The following is a 17,800-nucleotide window of genomic DNA, read 5'->3' as shown; positions in this document are numbered from 1 at the left end:
TAGTCTCCTCTTTTCCTTCTTTCCCCTCTATCATTAAACACACCCGCCCGATTAATTCTCGACTAAAAGTTTCACCGTAAGGATCCGCGAGGTTCAAACGTGGACTCTTTCAATGTATCGCCGATGATACCATTCAAGCTGCATACACGGTGAAAAATTTTGTATTGAAAATGGCCCACTGAAATTTTTATGTTGCTTTAACATTGGGTATATGTTAAAAAGTATATAATTATATGTTACATTAACACATTCATTCCTTGTTAACATATGTATTTTGTTGAGGTAACGTGGAAATTTCAGTGAACCGTTTTTAACACAAATTCTTTTATTGTCTAACAGAATAAAGATAAAAATATTCGATATTATTAGCTTTTGTTTTAATACATAATTCAATATTACTAGCTTTTTATTTCGATCTCTGTAATTTTCATATAATATACCAATTCATTAATATTGTAGATATCGTCTTAAAAGGAAAATCTCCCGTTAATAAACGAAATGGATTGAAATGAAAAGATATCTTCAGTTTCTACATTTAACGAAAACGTGTGTGTTAGTTTGATTCGTTTCTCAGAAAAAAAAAAAAACTACAAATTTTTTACCGTGTTTATACGACCAGATGAATTCCGTTTCTGAACTGGATAGACGACGCGTTCAAGCTCGTTGCCGGAAAATTCTTCTGACTTTTGAATTGCTTACAATATAGAAATTATTGTTTCCTCGACATTAGAAAAAAGTAGAAAAGTACAGTCTAATTGGTGGATTCGCGGGTATAAAATGGCTCGATAGACACGAAAGACTCCTGTGAACACCTACCCCCGAACAAACGATGATCACCGCGAGAAGAGGAAAAAATATCGAAATACATGCCCTTTCCATCGTCCTCACGCGAGAGGAAACTTTGCGAATTTTCTCCTGAAGCGCTCTCGTCCCGCGTAATACTCCTCGATTTCTTTTGAAGCACTGCTTAGCTTACTTCGTATGAATTATTTACGACGCGTTACACGGCCCTTGTTGTATCACCAACGATATATTTCAGACACTACGCGACGCTCGTTACATTACTATATAATATCTCCTCGACGCTAAAGCCGTGTGTTTTTAAATCAGTACATTACCGTGACAGTGGCACATAAAATCTCCGGATAAAAGTCTCAAGTATCTAATTTATTGAAGGTATCTGCAACAACGGGGGACTATTGGAATATCGGATGCTCAATAAATTCGTCTCGTCGTTAGAGAAATCGGCGTTCCTCGCGAGCGTGTCTCGAAATTTTCCCGCACGATGATACACCTTGAACTCGTTCTCTCCCGACCATTCCATTCGATTAATGACCGTCCGACGTGTATTATCTTCATTATCGATATGAAGGGCCACGGTTCCCCGACCGTCATAGCTGTGGTCGGCATGCAGTGTCACTCATACCGATGCGCATGCACACGTGTGCACGCGTATAGATCGCGAGGACCTCCTACGGTCGTTTTGAAGTCATCAGCTCGACCCCATTACGGAGAGTGAGGTCGAAGTATATATCACGTATACCTAGCATCGAGCAGTGAATCGCGCTTCATCCCGCTGTCTCCCGGCAAACACCCGCGCTGATCATCGTTCCCCTTCGCATTTGTTTAGATTTCTCTACCAACGTCCATAAATATCAATCCTCCGAAACGGGAGGTGTGTGCGTGTACCATCACTCGCCGCAAGGCTTAACATCATCGAGTTCCTTACAGAAAGCCACGGCGACGAGGACGAGCTCTCAGAAGTCGCAAATACATTCCCGAAGTCCGAACCAGTCCTACTAGTCCCTCCGAAAATCCAGACACGCCTCCTGAGGAACCTTAGCACGCGCACGCTTCACGTCGGTATCCTATGTGTATCAATCCTTATCAATCCTTAATACAGCCTGTAATCTATGTATAAATACTAATTTATATTCCATAATTTATATTAATCTATACACAGGACGTATGTGAATTCTATCGATAAGCATACGGAATAAATTCTATATAAAAGAAATAAGTAGTCTTAGTAAATGTATGTCTTGGAACGTTTGTAGAGATTCTGAGATGTAGCTGTCATAATCTCAATTAAAAGAAAAAATATCCAGAGTTTAATAAAAATATATATTTGTAGAACACGATTTTTTATTAATATAATTATATTCATTAAAACGTATAATTATATTAATTAGAAATCGTGTTCTACAAATAAGTAACTAGACACATATTGTGATAAAAATTGTTCAAAATATCTACCTACCTTAGTCAATTGACATTTGTGGAGTAAAAACGTTCGAATATTGCTTCGTTATCGTCGTCTTCGTATTAACATCACGAATGATTCTTCGATCAATGTTCAGAAATATCAAAATTCATATTATCTTCAAAAGCAGTTAAAGAAAGTGTTGTATTAGCACTCTTAACCCGCTTATTGTGGCACGTTTTCTTTCATCGTTGCTATCTTCTGAAGGCTATGTCTCAAAAACCAAGTTTTTGCGGACATAGATTTGCTAAAACTTTTTTACTTTTTTTCCAACATAGAATCTGATCTGTAAGTTTGTCGATAGAGTTCAGATACACCCTACATCTTTTGTAGAAACATCGCGTGATTAAAGAGATCATTAAAGAGATCAAGATAGAAATAATTTTCTCGCGTTTACTTCAATTATCAAGTAATTCGCTCAATTCTTTTGCTCACTAATTAACATGTATTGTTAATCAGCTTTTTCGTTGGTGGATTAATGCCTTTGTCCCACACGTCTGTTCCTTTGTTGTCCTTTGTCGATCGAAAAACATGGCAAACAGCTTAGTGAAACACGAGATTGCTCGACGTCGGTTCCGAACGTGGAATTTTTCGCGTCGGAATTGAACGGCTTGTTTTTCGAGTCGAGCGGCGTGGAGAATATTCCGCGTCGAGCTCTCTTGTTTGGCGCGGAATTAGAATTATATAATAAAACTTGTTGCAATAAAATCTTTTTATGTGCTTCCAGTTATGGTCGCGAATACGCCGATCCCTACCTCGGCCACGGCATTGGACCTGTTACGGGTTACGGGGTAAGAAAAAGCTTCGATCACGGGGCTTACTTTTTACGGTTTCATTTAACGGGAGTGCACGTTAAATCGCGCGCGTAGATCATCAACGGTCCGGGCCGTACGTCGGTACCGCGGTAGGAGAACAGAGCACTCCGTTATTACGCCATAAATAATGGGGAGTTGGAAAAGCCCTGCGGCCGCGTTTCACTCACATATGAATTATTAATGCGCCGGCATTTTCAACTTACGGAAACTGTGTCGCGGCGAAAGTTAATGGGCACGTACTCCCATCGCGCGTTTATCCTTAAATGTGACTATCCGCCTCGCCATCTCGCGTTTACGGCCAACGTTAACGGGCTTCATATTGTGTAAATGACGACTCGGCGGTGCGTGGTATGCGCGCCACGTTTCGCGTGGAATGTTTAATCGTCTGCGCGAACGAATGGCGATAGTCGACCGATGCGTCGCGCGACGATCCCTTGATTAAATCACGTCGACCACACTGAGGACAAAGGTGGTGGAATCAACGAAATCTTACCTGAACGGACGAAACAAGCGCAACGTTTAATCCACTGAACGAATGTTACAGTTGCTGGAACGAGTTGTCAGTTGATTCAAAGATTGCGGTTTGGTCAGCAACTTTATCGGCCCAAGATATTGTTGCACCAACGCGTAATTTGTTCGGTGGACATAATATTATNAGTGCGATTGTTTTAATTAACCCTTTGCACTCGAGGGCTCCGGAGCGGAGCCATTTAAAATTTGTCTTCAAACTCGAGGGCTCCGCTATGGAGACAATGCAAATAACTTTCAGTTCGTAACATAAGGACAAAGACAAATCGTAAAAACTATCGTGTGCAGGATATTCCGCTCTTCCATTTGCATTTGAGTTTGAAGAGTTTGAAGACAAATTTTAAATGGCTCCGCTCCGGAGCCCTCGAGTGCAAAGGGTTAATTAAAACAATCGCACTGATTTCGTCGATTCGACCGCTTTTTTCTCAATTTAGTAGCGTCGACTCATACTATCGCGCGACCATAAAAATTCGGTCGTCAAAGCTCACGTATTATTTTCAACCTCTTTGCCAATTTTCGAATATTTGCATTTCCGTAAACTCGAAGTTTGCCATTTGTCATATAGTCTATAGATATCTATATTTAAATAAAGCAAATAAAAATAAAATATATTTATTAATTACGAACAATTGACATATAGAGGTGATAAGTGATAAAAATGAGAATTTTTTTTTAAATGGTCGAGCAACCAGAAAATTCTTAATAAATTGTACTGTTTAAGATTGACCTTATATTATTCCTTATATCAGTATCGTACAATCGAATATCGTGCCGCATGCAGCGAGTACTTTTGGTTGTTGGAACACGCGAAAGAGTCAATAGTACTCGGCGTTTCTGTCATTTTCTTCGTGCAACAACTTTTTCGAGATTCTCGCGAATTTCCGAAGCGGATAGTCGCATTCGACACGTTGAATACTGTGACGATCACCGGTGACTGGTATTATAATCATATCATCGCATCTTGTTAACACTTTGACCACTTGACGCGACTTCATTCTACCAACTGTTATCGCTTTAGGAAAAAAAAATATTTGTCGGTAATAACAATCCATTATAATCTGATATTTTAAGCTTTCGCGATTTAGGTAAATATTCAATTTGGTTTTTAAGTTGGCATCGCTTCCTACATGGACTTATTTTTGACGTTTCGGGAACATTTCAGTTCACTTCTTCAGTTTTGGATCGTTCCTCACCTTGAAGAAGTAAATTGAAATGTTTACGAACGGGCATATTCACGAAACGTCGAAAACAAGCCCATGAAGGACGCGGCCTTAACTCGGAAACTAAATTGAATAGACTAATGTAATATCACAGAAGATATGTAAAGATAGATTTGCAAATTTACGTGCAGAAATATTCGTCTCCTTAAACCCAAGCGAGCTCTCGAAATCTGCTGCCGGCAGCGGACGAAAATCTTTCTGCGATCAGTGCACGACCGTCGAAGTATTGAGTTACGTGCGAAGTCGACCGGTCGCATGGCAAGTGGACGGAGCCGATAAAACGAGATCAAAGATTATAGTTAAGAAACCGTTTTTTTTATTTTTCGAAAAAAAATGCTTTTCCGAATCTTTAAAACTATATGAAAGATCCACGCGTCCCGAGTTACATTTATTTACCGTGTCTTTCGGCCTAGTTTTAAAGTTTCGTAAAAAACTTGGTTTTTCCCAATTTTCCCGTGGATTTTTCACGTGGTTCCCTACATTCTCACGGAAAAGAAGTAAATGTGGCAAATTTTAACTAAACACTCGTGCATTTTACTAAAACAAATAAATTAATTTGTCTGAACGAACTTTTGGTGCCTTTGGCAACGAGAACGGAAAAAATCTGTGGAAGAATTGAGGGAAAAAGTTATTTTCCAAAAGCTGAAAACAATAATCTAGCGAATCGATCGTCATTCGAGTTCTCGTGCAATCGCCGGGAAGCCACGCGGCGAAGTCAACGTGTCGAGCGACCGAGTGTGCCGGTGTGCATTCCGTGTCACTGATGAACCCGCGATTTTTCCAGGCGACGGTATACCGAGGTGGATACAGCAGGTTCACTCCATACTAAAGCGAGTTGACACCGAAGCGCAGCGAGCCTTCCACAATGTACACCACGTTATACTCAGCAGACAACATGACCAGATAACAAGTCAACACAATCATCACCGTCATTTTGCCATCATCGAGAGATCACCCCATGGGAGGTGCGACTGGCGCCTGGACTCTCCGCGTGTACGCCGATTCTCCGCTCCCCGGCGGAGAAGCAATTATCTGCGCGACCCCGTCTGACTGCGACACTCACGAAGATCGTTCGTACTTTCGCGACAGAGTCGAAGATACGAGAGAGAGCAAGAGGACATCGTCGCCGCCGATCGACGAGAGAGCGCAAGCGGAGCCGCCGTTTTGAAACATCGGGACGAGCGTTTGCGAAGCGCCGTCTGCGTCAATTTCACCGAAAAAACCTTCGACCTGCACTCGCGAAACGGCTGCGAGCAACGGCGGCGGCGACCGAGGCGAAGACGCGACGAGGGGCCACCTCCTCGTCGCATCTCCTCGCGATCGTCCGGCAAACGCGCGGCGGTTGAGTCGAGGCCGACGCAGCGTGTCGAGTCGTTCGACGGCGAGTCGCTCCGATCGTTTTCCTGCCAACAGCAGCAGCAGCAGCAGCCATTCGCTCGCGAAAACGCGGCCCGGTCGCTCTCCGCCCCCGGGCCCTCCCTCCCTCTCAATGTGAATAATTAGCCTCAATAAATAGCCCGATGATATCGGCAGTTGCCTCGGATGCAAACCTAAGCTCGTCGCGATTCCTCTCAACTGTTCTTTCGTTGGACGAGGTCAGTCCTTCCGACGACACCGTCTCACAGTCGCTGTCGTGCTACTTTTTTAAGGGGACATATCCAGTGCGATTTTAGACTGTTTTAATAAGGACCGTGCGAGGAACGCTCGAGGTTTCTCTCGATCGCCCGTGACGGGTGAATATATATGACCGAAATAAACGCGATAGCTATGTAACCCTCTTGTTTATTATACAGTTGCTACAAAAGTTGCATCAATGTCGTCATACATTGTCTCCGGTCCGACGTGCATGTCGCTCGTGCACGAGTTCCCACTCAGCAGCCGACTGATTCGCCGTCGGGCGGAGTGTGTTCCGCGGCCATTGGGCAAGCTGGTGAGATCGTCCCGCTCTGCGCGCTCCTCCGCTCGCACGACGCACTTTCATAGAAGTGCTGATACCAAAATATGTTCTTCCGCGGGAGATGTGAAGTTACGTTGCGTATACATACATGCGTGCAATCGCGCAACTTTCACGGGGCAACCGGGCTGTGAGTTTCCGCATCTCGCGTGTGTGCGGAATTATTACGAGCGCGCACGCAGCGAGATTCTTACTCGTTTGTCCGCGACGAGACCACTTCCGCCCGGCGCTCTGTTGCCTGGTTCCCACTCAACCAATTGTAACATAGCTATGCATTTACCGTAGTTATTCTCGTTTAGTCAACGTTAACCGTGTGGTTTGTATACTCGTAGTCTAAATTAGCGGATAATAAACACATCGACTCGCGTCGTCGGCGAGTCGTCGTACACGCGCGTACACGAAGTATTTGGCATAATTCATTGTTGCTATATCATCGTAGAAGAATTCGGCCGAGATTCGCGCGTGAGAGAGAAACTTTCCCGACGTCGTTTAGGTAAGAACAATTCGGCAGATCGACGAGCGTAGAGAGATCCGAGAAACGATGCCAATAGTTAACGACCGATCACACGTCGGCGAGATTGGCGAGATTTTTGCGGGGCGGATTCACGGCGAACGACGAACGGAACGTTAACGCGCGTGAAATGCGCGACGTTATCCCCGCTACGACGTGACGAAACGTGCTAAATGGCTGCGGGATGACACACACTGCTCTGTTTTCACGGCAGCGAAACGTCGACGAGAGGGCGCACACACGTTGTCGACACGAGCCAACACGCGACGGTGGTCCGGCATAGATATTATAAAGCGAGACCTCTCTCTCTAGGTAGCTAGGTAGCTAAAAGGAGGAAGAAGAAGCAAAAAACGCGACGTATAGCGGATACAGAAGCAAAAAATGCGTGTGTATGCGTGCGACCGGTAGGGTTTCTATGCCAAATATATGTGTATATGCGCTTACGTTGCGCGTGTGTATGCGTAGGTTCGCGAACTTGAAAGACTCTGTTTTCTCGGTACGCCATTTTATTGACAAGGAGGACGGTAGTAGCGGAGATAGACGCTGATCGTAGCCAACGAGAGCAAGAAGGAAACCGCCTTTTGAACATGACCGCTGAGAAAGAACACCTCGCGCCCGGATTCTGATTTGCGCAGAGTCTAGTCAGAACATCCTCCATCGGCTCCATTGATATGTCGATATACACGCGCCAGCACCTCCGATCCTTTCTTTTTCTACTGTTTTGTATTTATTTATGCATCTCGTACGATCCACACGCGACTCACCGCTACCCGACAGCCAAATGCGTCGTCGTTTCTCTCCTTTTTTATTGCGCTTACTCTCATCGGTAATTACAAAGTTAACCTGAATTTCAGATCATCTTGCGTTTAATCAATGGAACGAATAAGGAGCAAAATTCGAACTATCGCTATAACTCATAACGCAAATTAACTCATGACGTTAAATTACCGTGTTCTCACTCGTTGAAATTGTCAGTGAGAAGAGAATATTTGAAAATTTATTTGCGGGATATAAGGTTTATTTCAAGCAATTTTTAATTGACCGCAGTTTTGCATTCATAAAAATCAAAACCGGAACAAAAAAGAGAAACAAAAATTACGTCACAATAGGAGAAAATCTAAAACGAGCAGAGACGTGCGCACGTGTGTATTCGTGCTCGACATACAAAAATTTACTAGACTCATATATATATGTGAGTCTAGTAAATTTTTGTATATAACGAACGTCGATATCATCGATATATATATATATATATATATCTATCGATAGTATCAACGTTCGACAGTTCCCAAGGATGCAAATTTAAGTTCGTCGCGATTCTTCTCGACTGTTCTTTCGTTGGACGAAGTCAGTCCTTCCGACGACACCGTCAACGTCTCACAATCGCTGTCGTGCAACTTTTTTTGGAGGACATATCCAGTGCGATTTTGGACCGTTTTAATAAAGACCGAGCGAAGATCGCTCGAGGTTTCTCTCAATCGCACGTGATGAATTATTTTATATTATATATATATATATAATTCAAGAAATAAACCTCTCGGTAAAGATCAACTAACAGTAACGTAACCATCAATGTTATAACTTCTCACTCAATAACATAACTGTTACATATTTAACTGTTACTTATATAACATACGTGTTCTGTAACATTTATGTTGAGTTGTAGGAATTGAATTGTAACATTGATGTTATGTTACTCTTAGTTAATATTTACTAGACTTTCTCCCTAATAAATTTTGAAATATTTTTTTCTCAGTACAGCGCGCTCTTTCACGCATTTCTCCCGCTTTCGAGACGACTATTGTCTCATGAAACAATCGCAAGCCAACGAATCACGCATCGGGGCGGCATACGCGTTCGCATCATCGTCTCACCCACGCTCTCTTCTCCCGTGTGTCTTTCTCGCGGGGGAATCCGAACCGATATGGTCCACGCGATGCAAATCCAGTTGAACCACTTAATTTATTCCTTAGTTAAGCAATCCTACATGACAGCTTTTCTCATTGTTTTATACTCTTGATATCATGTAAACGTTAAGCCTGACAAAGCTCGCGTCGTATAACGTTTTTAATCAACGCAGAATCTCAAGGCCGATGGATAAGAGGGAGCCGAGTAGATGCTCGTAGACTCGTAGAAACAGAACTCCTCGGCACGAGTTCGGTCTCAGGGTGCGCCGGCGAACGCGCACACCAAGCTCGGCCCGCGACCGCTGTTTGAGCGCTATTGTTTGTAAACCGGTAATAAGCAATATTAAGTGCGAACGCTCGCTGGAGCGTGACGTTGCATCATACTCGGCGGTTCGTTTCGGTTCCTCGATGTCGGAGGGACACGTCGGCGCGCGCAGTACGCACAGTAACGAACTCCTCGTTCGTGCGTCACTTCGCGAAAAGGATGACGAAGGTTTCAGCCGAGTACCAATCCGATCGTAGCGGAATGCGTCGAGTGGCCGAGAACGCCAGTGCAAACGGATGCCTCGAAACAGATACGTTCGCGGAACCTACGCGATTATAATATTTCGTTTTTAAGTGTGCTATATATATATATATATATATATATATATATATATATATATATATAAGAATCTAATAAATTTTTGTACGCGCATCTGTTCTTCATCATGTTCTTTTTAGGCTTTCTTCTATTGTGACGTTATTTTTGTTTCCTTTTTTTTTGTCCCGGTTTCGATTTCTATGAACGCGGTCAATATTAGAAGTTAGATATAATTTTGTATCTATCGTCTTATAAATCACGAAAAATTTATCGATGAACTTATTAGCACACGCGACTTTTTTATACGAATATACAATTGATATGTTTCCACAATCTTACAAAATTGTTGATTTATTCGCAGAGAAGAAAGTTATCCTTGCACTCGCGTCGCGTCATAATTTTCTTTTTTCTTTTCTTTTTTTCTTTAGCGGTCTCTCTCTCTGTTCCGAGCGCCTCGGCGTTCTCGATTGCCCGATCCTTTCCTCGATAACGTTCGATATCTACTTCCTGATCGAGTAGATCGGTAACGCTTACAGAGTACACAGAAAGTAAGAAAAAAAAGAGGAAAGAGAAGAAAAGTGAGTACGAGCAGACATTCTGTTGGGAGTTTGGAAATAAACGCGACATGAGAAGAAATGGTACGCACACTGAGTCGAGTGAGTGATATCGCTGTTATAAATTACTAGTTAAGCGAAGATTTATCGTATATTATACGTAAGGAGATAAAATGTTACGCTAAGAACCGTAAGAAGGGGACATGCGAGTGCGAATTGAAGGAGCGTCNGGGGGGGGGGGGGAGGGCATTGTAGAAAGGCGTTGTAGAAGCACGTGGGAGGAAGCGAAAACGTTGGACGTTCGTGAATACGAAGGAGTCGTGTGAAATAGCCAAATATGACAAAGATGTTTTAGAGTGTACGGCAAGTAGTTTGGCCGTCGTTACGTTTTAATCGCATCTTCAGCTAGGATTAGGCTAAGTTTAGGAGACTCGAGGGGACGCTCAAGGCGGCGACGATTCTTTCCTTTTCTTTCTCTTCGCTTGTCCTTGTCTTTTCCTTTTCTCTCTCACGAGCGTCTTGTACGTGTACATAGATCATCGGCTAGTTGTCGAGCACAAAGAACGTGGGGTGAGCGCGCCGGGAAAAACGCGGCCGGGACTCGCACTCCTAAGAAAAAAGAAAATACACTAATGAATAAGCAAGCAAACAAAAAAAAAAAACAAAGGAAAACCCACTACACTCAGACATACTCATAATTCTCGTAACGTTAAAGTAATTGAATGTAGACTAATTAATAATGGGGGAGGGAAGAGATTTGCGCGGAAGGACGCGGTCGCGCGCCAAGCGCCGGGAGGATTCTGTCGAACGGGACGAGCGCTTATCTCACGCGGATCTTTCACAAACGACGAATCGTTTCCGAATAAAAACACAGAGAACGATCGATATCGATGTATCGTTCGAGCGGAAAAACGAAACCTTTCCGTTCTTTTAGTGCGATCGTCGCGCCCGATTCGACGGTTTCTCAAAAGTGCGCGTCTTTCCGCGTCGAAAGACAGCACAAAGGGAGTTTATCAGAGAGAGAGAGAGAGAGAGAGATAGAGATAGAGAGAAAGAGAAGAGAAAACCAGAGAGCGTTACGTTCGGAAGTAGAGATTTTCGCAGCTGTACCTTCCGCGGCGGCAGAGGCACGCGCGCGGCGAAACGCACGAGAGAGACTTTGCGAGATTTATCCCTGTATATTGTACCCTGTAATTACAATTTATACTTACTCGTAATCGATACCTTTACCGGTAGGCTATTATTACTACTAGTGGCTAGCGTAAGAGAGTCAAGCTCAAATTTTAGCGAGACGACGGCGGACCCGCGCGGAAGGCCGCGACCTTCGCGCCGGCGTCGTCGCGTCTCATCTTCGTCACAAGTGCACAACTTCCTTCGATTTTTCTCCTTCTTTATTGCGCGTTAACTGTTGCGACAGGCCTATCGTACAAGATGTTCATAGAAATTAGAGGCTAGATCAGCTCTCTCTGTCCCTCCCAATGTCTCGTCAAGGTTTCTTTGTATTTGTCTCTTTTCGTTTTCTTTATTCTCGACGTCGGATGAGATTATCGCGTTGATGATACACGGGCTCCGAAGTGACTGCTGAATTTCCCGATTTGCGACGTACAGATACGAAAATAATCAATCTCGAGCCACGCTCGGGAGATCTCTTTTCGGCCTTGATCGGTCGACCGATCGTTCGATACCTCGGTTGTCCGCGAAAAATGCGACATAGCTCGACCTCGTCCTGGCAAATTTCCGCACGTTCACGCATCTCTGTGTCCCAAAGTGTCACTTCGGCCTTGAGCCTTCGCGTGGCTTCCCCCCTGGATCGAGAAGCTCATCCTCGAGACCGTCTCGAGTCTCCAATTTGGATAGGATGCGGATTTGAGGCGGTCGCGATGTGGAAGAGGACGAGCTCCTCGATTCGGCGAACCGGCGGAGCGCACGCGACGCGGCGAAGGCAGCCCGAATTCCTAACCTCCGACAATTGATTTTACCTTTACGTCGATCGTTGAAATCCGGAGCATAGTGGGATCGCGCAGTGTAACATAACTCAATGATACGCACCGTACGTTATACGTATAATTATTATATTATTATTAATTATTATGATTATTATTAACGATAAATACCGTAAAGGGATTTTTAAATGAATCTAGATGAATACATGACTACGTAATGACACATCTTACGAGCAACATATCCTAGTGTATTTGAGGCACGACGCTGCCGGACGTGGGAATTCCTCGTGGGGTGTCGCGATTCTAAGTGATCTCCTTTTTCGCGCGATCGTTCGGAACAAAGGAGAGAGAAAGAGAGTGCACGATTCCGCGATCGACGCACCGACGATGCGAGAGAGTATTCGTCGCGAGGAGCCGGTCGTCGACACTCGGCGACGTCGTGTCTGCTCTTTTCGAATTATTGCAAGAAAATAAATGAGGGATGTTCCATGACATTAGGGCGTTATTATTAATGATATTTCTAGCGACGCATGTGTGTGTGTGTGTGTGTAAAGTTTAACGTGTCTGTGCTATTTCTGCGCGCGTGCGTGCGTGCGTGCGTGCGTACGTACGTGTGTGTGCGTGCGTATTTGTGTGTGTGCGTGTGCGTGTGTGCGTCACTGGCGTGCGTGGCGAATGAGCGACAAACTCGTACCCCTCTCTTTGGATCGATGAAAAAAAAAAAAGAATCAAGAGCACACTGTCTAATTATCGTTAAGGTAGCACGAAGACAAAAAATGACAAAAATGAAACAAAAACCCAGCAATTGTTCGAAACGCGAACAACTGAGGAGAAACGCTAGTTAAAAAACGAAAAAAAAAAACGCTAATCGCCACCTGTTTTTCCGCTTCTCTCGCAAAAGAAAAAAGTGTAAAACGAGAAACCGGAATCCGCGAAGGGAAACGCCGTTGCACACGCGACGCGCGCCTCCCTTTACGGATCTCCTGTGTGCGCGTAACGAGCGATTTATGCCACCGAGAGTTTGACACCGCGAGTTCGCAAGAAATCCACGTGAAATGGCAAAAAAAAAAAAGAAGAAGAGTGAAAAGAAGTAAATAGAGGTAATAAGAGAACATGAATATAAATGATCAACTCGAACTTTATTTGCGAAATATATTGATAGGAATATAAGGTGTGACTTGTGTAACACCTTTATCATTGTCTGATTTGATGATATTTTGTAAGTCTGGACCAGTTGTTAGGTTCTTATTAATCCCATAGCGACTTCTTATGGCGTATTTTCTCTGTATATTGTCAATGTTTATTATTAAATATTTTTCAAATAAACCCGACCGCCGTTCTCTCCTTCCTCTTCCCTTTCCCGCTCGCTCACTCGCGCACGCGTGGGCGCCCCACGCGAGATGAACGAGGTTTAATATTATGTTCGAAGCTTAATTAAAAGCCATCGCTTAACGGCGCACCGGATGATTTATCACACGTTAGCCGCGCGGGGAGCGAAATGGCGGGATTAAATAAACGGCAGCGGCAGCGGTCGGTTTCGCTTCGATTCCGCGCGATTTAATGCCTATTTTTTCGAGGGGGAGGGCTCAAGAAATTTATGACGAGCAACGGGAGGGACATAAATAACGAACTAGTTAACGCGCGCGGACGACACCGTCTCTCTCTCTCTCGGAAATCGCGCGGAATGCCGCGGCGTTGGTTGCAAACACGGCCGATAAACTGGTTAGTCCTGGTGTAATATACTTTTTGGTGAGCGCGCTTAGAGAAACGTCCGCGATAATTCCGTCGGACGGCACTTGCGAAGGTAATCCGATTTATAATGAGCCGCAGCGGGACGGACAATTATTCCCGGTAATTAATTACCCGACAGATTATAAGCAAATAAAACGTAATCATCGATGCTGAAAATAGTGGTGATTAGTAACGAACGCGCGGCCGAACACGTAGAGATGTTGCGATACTACTGATATCGATATTTTTCTCTCAATACCGCGTATCAATTTTTGTATCGATATTTCTTTCGGTGTTCGTATCCATATCAGCGCTACTTTGTTTCGATATCTTTCCGATATCTTTTTTCTTTAATTCTTTACTTATTCAATCTTCAAGATATCATATATTTTTGTTTCATAAAAATTAGTGCAATTTATGTTTTAAACCTATCTTTTCTCATGATTTCTGTTACGTTAATTTGACGGTTTATTGATTGTTAAAATGAAAGGAAACAATGACATTTTTACAAGTGTGCGGAGTCGATCACTAGTATCATTTTGTGCGTATATATTATTTTATTTCCATGTGTACCGCCAATAATTTTCGGCATGAGATTTCTTGCTTCTGACGTCATCAAAACAAAAAGAATCATATTGAGGACACAAGAACCTTAACACATCCCTTTTAGAACACAAACCGTAGAAAGTCTAGTGTAGAAGCATCTTTGTAGAAGTATCATAATAAAATTATTATGCATAGACTAACGAAATCCTTAAAATAGTAGCTTGCAAGACAAACATCTAATTTCTTTTAATTTTATTTTTTAATTTTATTATTTTAAATATCGATACCAATATCGGTATTTTTGTTTCTAATACTGATATCACTAGTGATATTGATATTCTTAATTAGATACTCGTTTCAATATTAATATCGATATTTTCATGGTCATCACAAGATCCTCACGAACACGCGTCGCCGTTGCAGCGAATCTAATCGTCGAGTTTAACGCTCTGAGCTTCTTTAATCCCGTCTCTGTTCTGTGTTCACAGTCAATCACATATCGGCTTTTGACTGTTCCGTTTCTGAGAGTTTACACTTTTATCGATGAAACGCGTGTGTTGGATATCGCGCGATTGGACGCGCTGCTGCACGAAGTTCAAGGTTTCCGATTTGCATAATTGAGCGATTTATCTGAGAAACGGCCCACGCCTTTTTCATTCGATACAACATATCCGCATTCACATGTGAAATGCAAAACGCCGCGGAATCGTAGGTACTTTCGCGATGATGCCTTGGAAACTTCCCATATAGCCAAACTTCGTAAGTAGATTCTAAGCAGAGTCTGATACAGATTTTTTTATGGGAGAAAGGTGACATTTCTTACAGAATATTTTTTACATAATCTGTTTTATTTGGCGATGTTGACAGATTGTCGCCAAAAATCTGACAGTTTGCTGACTTACTAAACTAGCAAATTGATCACAGAAATCAAACAAACTCTGTAACTATCTGACAACAGATTGGCGACAGAAATCGTGCAGACTCTGTTGCACGCAGTTTGACAGCAAGATCTGCTCGCTTCCTGTCACCAATCTGCCGTCAAATCACTTCAACAGACTCTGCTGGCAGAATACAAGTTTAATACAGATACATATGGATACCCAGACAACACAAAACCCATAACCGGGATATAAGACGTCTTACAGATATCTTAAAGATGTATTTACAGACGACTTTAAGATATCTTAAAGACCTCTTATATCCCAGTTTTAGGTTTTGTGCTCTCTAAGTGTGGTTTTGTTGTGGGATTCTGATCGAATTTGCCGCCAATCTGCTAGCATACTAGTAACATTTTGCCTATTGAGTTCGTGTCGTTTGACGTTGACGTCAGATACGAGAATCCTTGAGGAAACTTCGCGCCCCTTACCGAAGGAACAGCTGGCGGGAAAGTAAACAGAAGCCTCGACGGTAAAATTAAGCCGTGACTAACGCGATTTGTGGAAACGACGTCCATTAATAGGGGTGCAGCTATCGGTATTTTCTGGCTAGTTTCGTCGCGGGGAAACCGAACGGGCAACGCCAGATGATTGCTTCCTTGCACATCCGCGTTGGCAAAGCTGCAAAGCTGTCGCGTTCGGCTCACCCCGGGAAACCGGACTTCGAGACTGGTACATTAATACTCGCGAATGCACGATTTCCGGCGTGGGAGGCGTACGGAAAGAGAACGCGCCGCAATTTTGCAAGTGTCCAGTCGACACATTCAATTACAGCTATTTATCTTGCAAATGAAAACACATACATAACAGATACAGTAATAGTTATATCGTAGTTTTGTAACCGAAATCGTATATCTTGAAAGGAAAGGGTGAAATTTCAATATAATGAAAATATAAAAACATGTAAGATAAACAAAAACGAAAAAAGAAGTGAAATAAATAATCTTTGAAAAATTTATAAAATCAGGTAAAATAGGTGTGTTTTTAAAATTCATGAGTGTTATGCATTGATATTATCGTTGTCGAGTTAAGTATATATCGAGAGACAAAGATACGGGAATTTATAATATAATAAAAATAAGACTTAAATTAAAAATCAATGACAGGATGGAGAAAAGCCTATAAAAGCCAAATATAGTCCAAATATATACCGAAATCTCTCTCTCTCTCTCTCTCTCTCTCTCTCTCTCTCTCTCTCTCACTCTCACTCTGTATAATATAATATCTACTTGTATATAGAAAAAAATACATACTACAACATTTGAATGTTAATTGCTTCAAATATTCCATAAGTTCTTATATCCGCAAATATATTATAAGTTCTTCATAAGCATCAGATTTATTCAAAATATATTCTGAATCCTGGCAAGTTTAATATTTCAATCAAGAGTATTAAATTAAAACCGGAAGCGGAAAATATTAAATTAAACTTCGATTTGCTTATGTAGATTAACCGAATTTAACTTTTCTTCGATTTCTTCGTTTGAAGATTTATAATATTCGTGAAAAGAAAATAAATTCTTTGAGTACGTGATAAAGAGCTTTTCTAAAATTTGTAATGAATATATTTTAAGACTATTATCAAGAGAATATTTTCTGTTGAAGATAATTGCACAGAGAAGAAGTGATAGGTTCAAATAAATAAATTACTTCAATATTCCTTTGCAAATTTTACTTTGACTAAATAAATATATTTTACTTGGATAATTTACTTAGAAAATATTTTATTTGGATCGAATAAATATTACTTGATCCAAGTGAAAATTCGATAAAGAGCACTGAAGTAGTTATTTATTTGAATCTAGCACATTCTTTCTGTGTATTACTTAAAAGAAGGAAAATAAACTAAGTAATCAGTCATTTATCTTAGCGGTAGAATAATATTTTCCTCTGTGCGATACGTTTATTATTTCATTCGCGTACCTTTAACAAACGCTCAGTTCTTGTAAATCTTTCTCTACATTGACATTCTCTAAATCTTTCTCTATACGGCAAATCTCTTCGTGACACCTTTCGCTCCTTCGAAACCAACAGCTGACAGCTGACGTTCGATGTTGGTACGAAAACTCAGGACGGTAAAACTCCGACCGGATATTGAAGTCCAGAAAAGCAAACGAATATATAACAATAATGGAAGAATGGGCATTTTTTTACACGACCGTGTAGGAGAAAAGATGTAAATATCGCGTTCGGTTATCACATGGTTGCTTTGATATCGAGTCGCGTGCCGCGTCGACGACGATTCCGCGTCGATTTTTTTCTCTTTTCGCGCCCATGACTCACCTCGCAGAATTACTATTCGCACTCTAT

The 17,800-nt window shown here is 42.3% G+C and overlaps 1 protein-coding gene across 10 annotated transcripts in view; it reads left to right on the top strand.

Annotated features, from left to right (window-relative positions):
* The window catches only part of LOC106752109 (RNA binding protein fox-1 homolog 2-like), a 370,278-nt gene extending 364,536 nt beyond the window's left edge, over positions 1-5,742 (top strand). For all 10 annotated transcript variants that reach the window (XM_014633549.1, XM_014633558.1, XM_014633610.1 and 7 more), the window contains 2 exons: positions 2,991-3,054; positions 5,611-5,742. In XM_014633549.1, the coding sequence (XP_014489035.1) occupies positions 2,991-3,054; positions 5,611-5,655 (109 nt within the window). In that variant the 3' untranslated portion in view covers positions 5,656-5,742. The remainder of the gene's footprint in view (positions 1-2,990; positions 3,055-5,610) is intronic.
* The last annotated feature ends 12,058 nt before the right edge of the window (positions 5,743-17,800 follow it).

The sequence above is a fragment of the Dinoponera quadriceps genome, unplaced genomic scaffold (assembly GCF_001313825.1).
Source record: "Dinoponera quadriceps isolate SergipeBrazil2010 unplaced genomic scaffold, ASM131382v1 scaffold96, whole genome shotgun sequence".
NCBI classification, from domain to species: Eukaryota; Metazoa; Arthropoda; class Insecta; order Hymenoptera; family Formicidae; genus Dinoponera; species Dinoponera quadriceps.
Note: the sequence above shows the minus strand (reverse complement) of the source record. Positions and strands in the feature narration are given on the sequence as shown.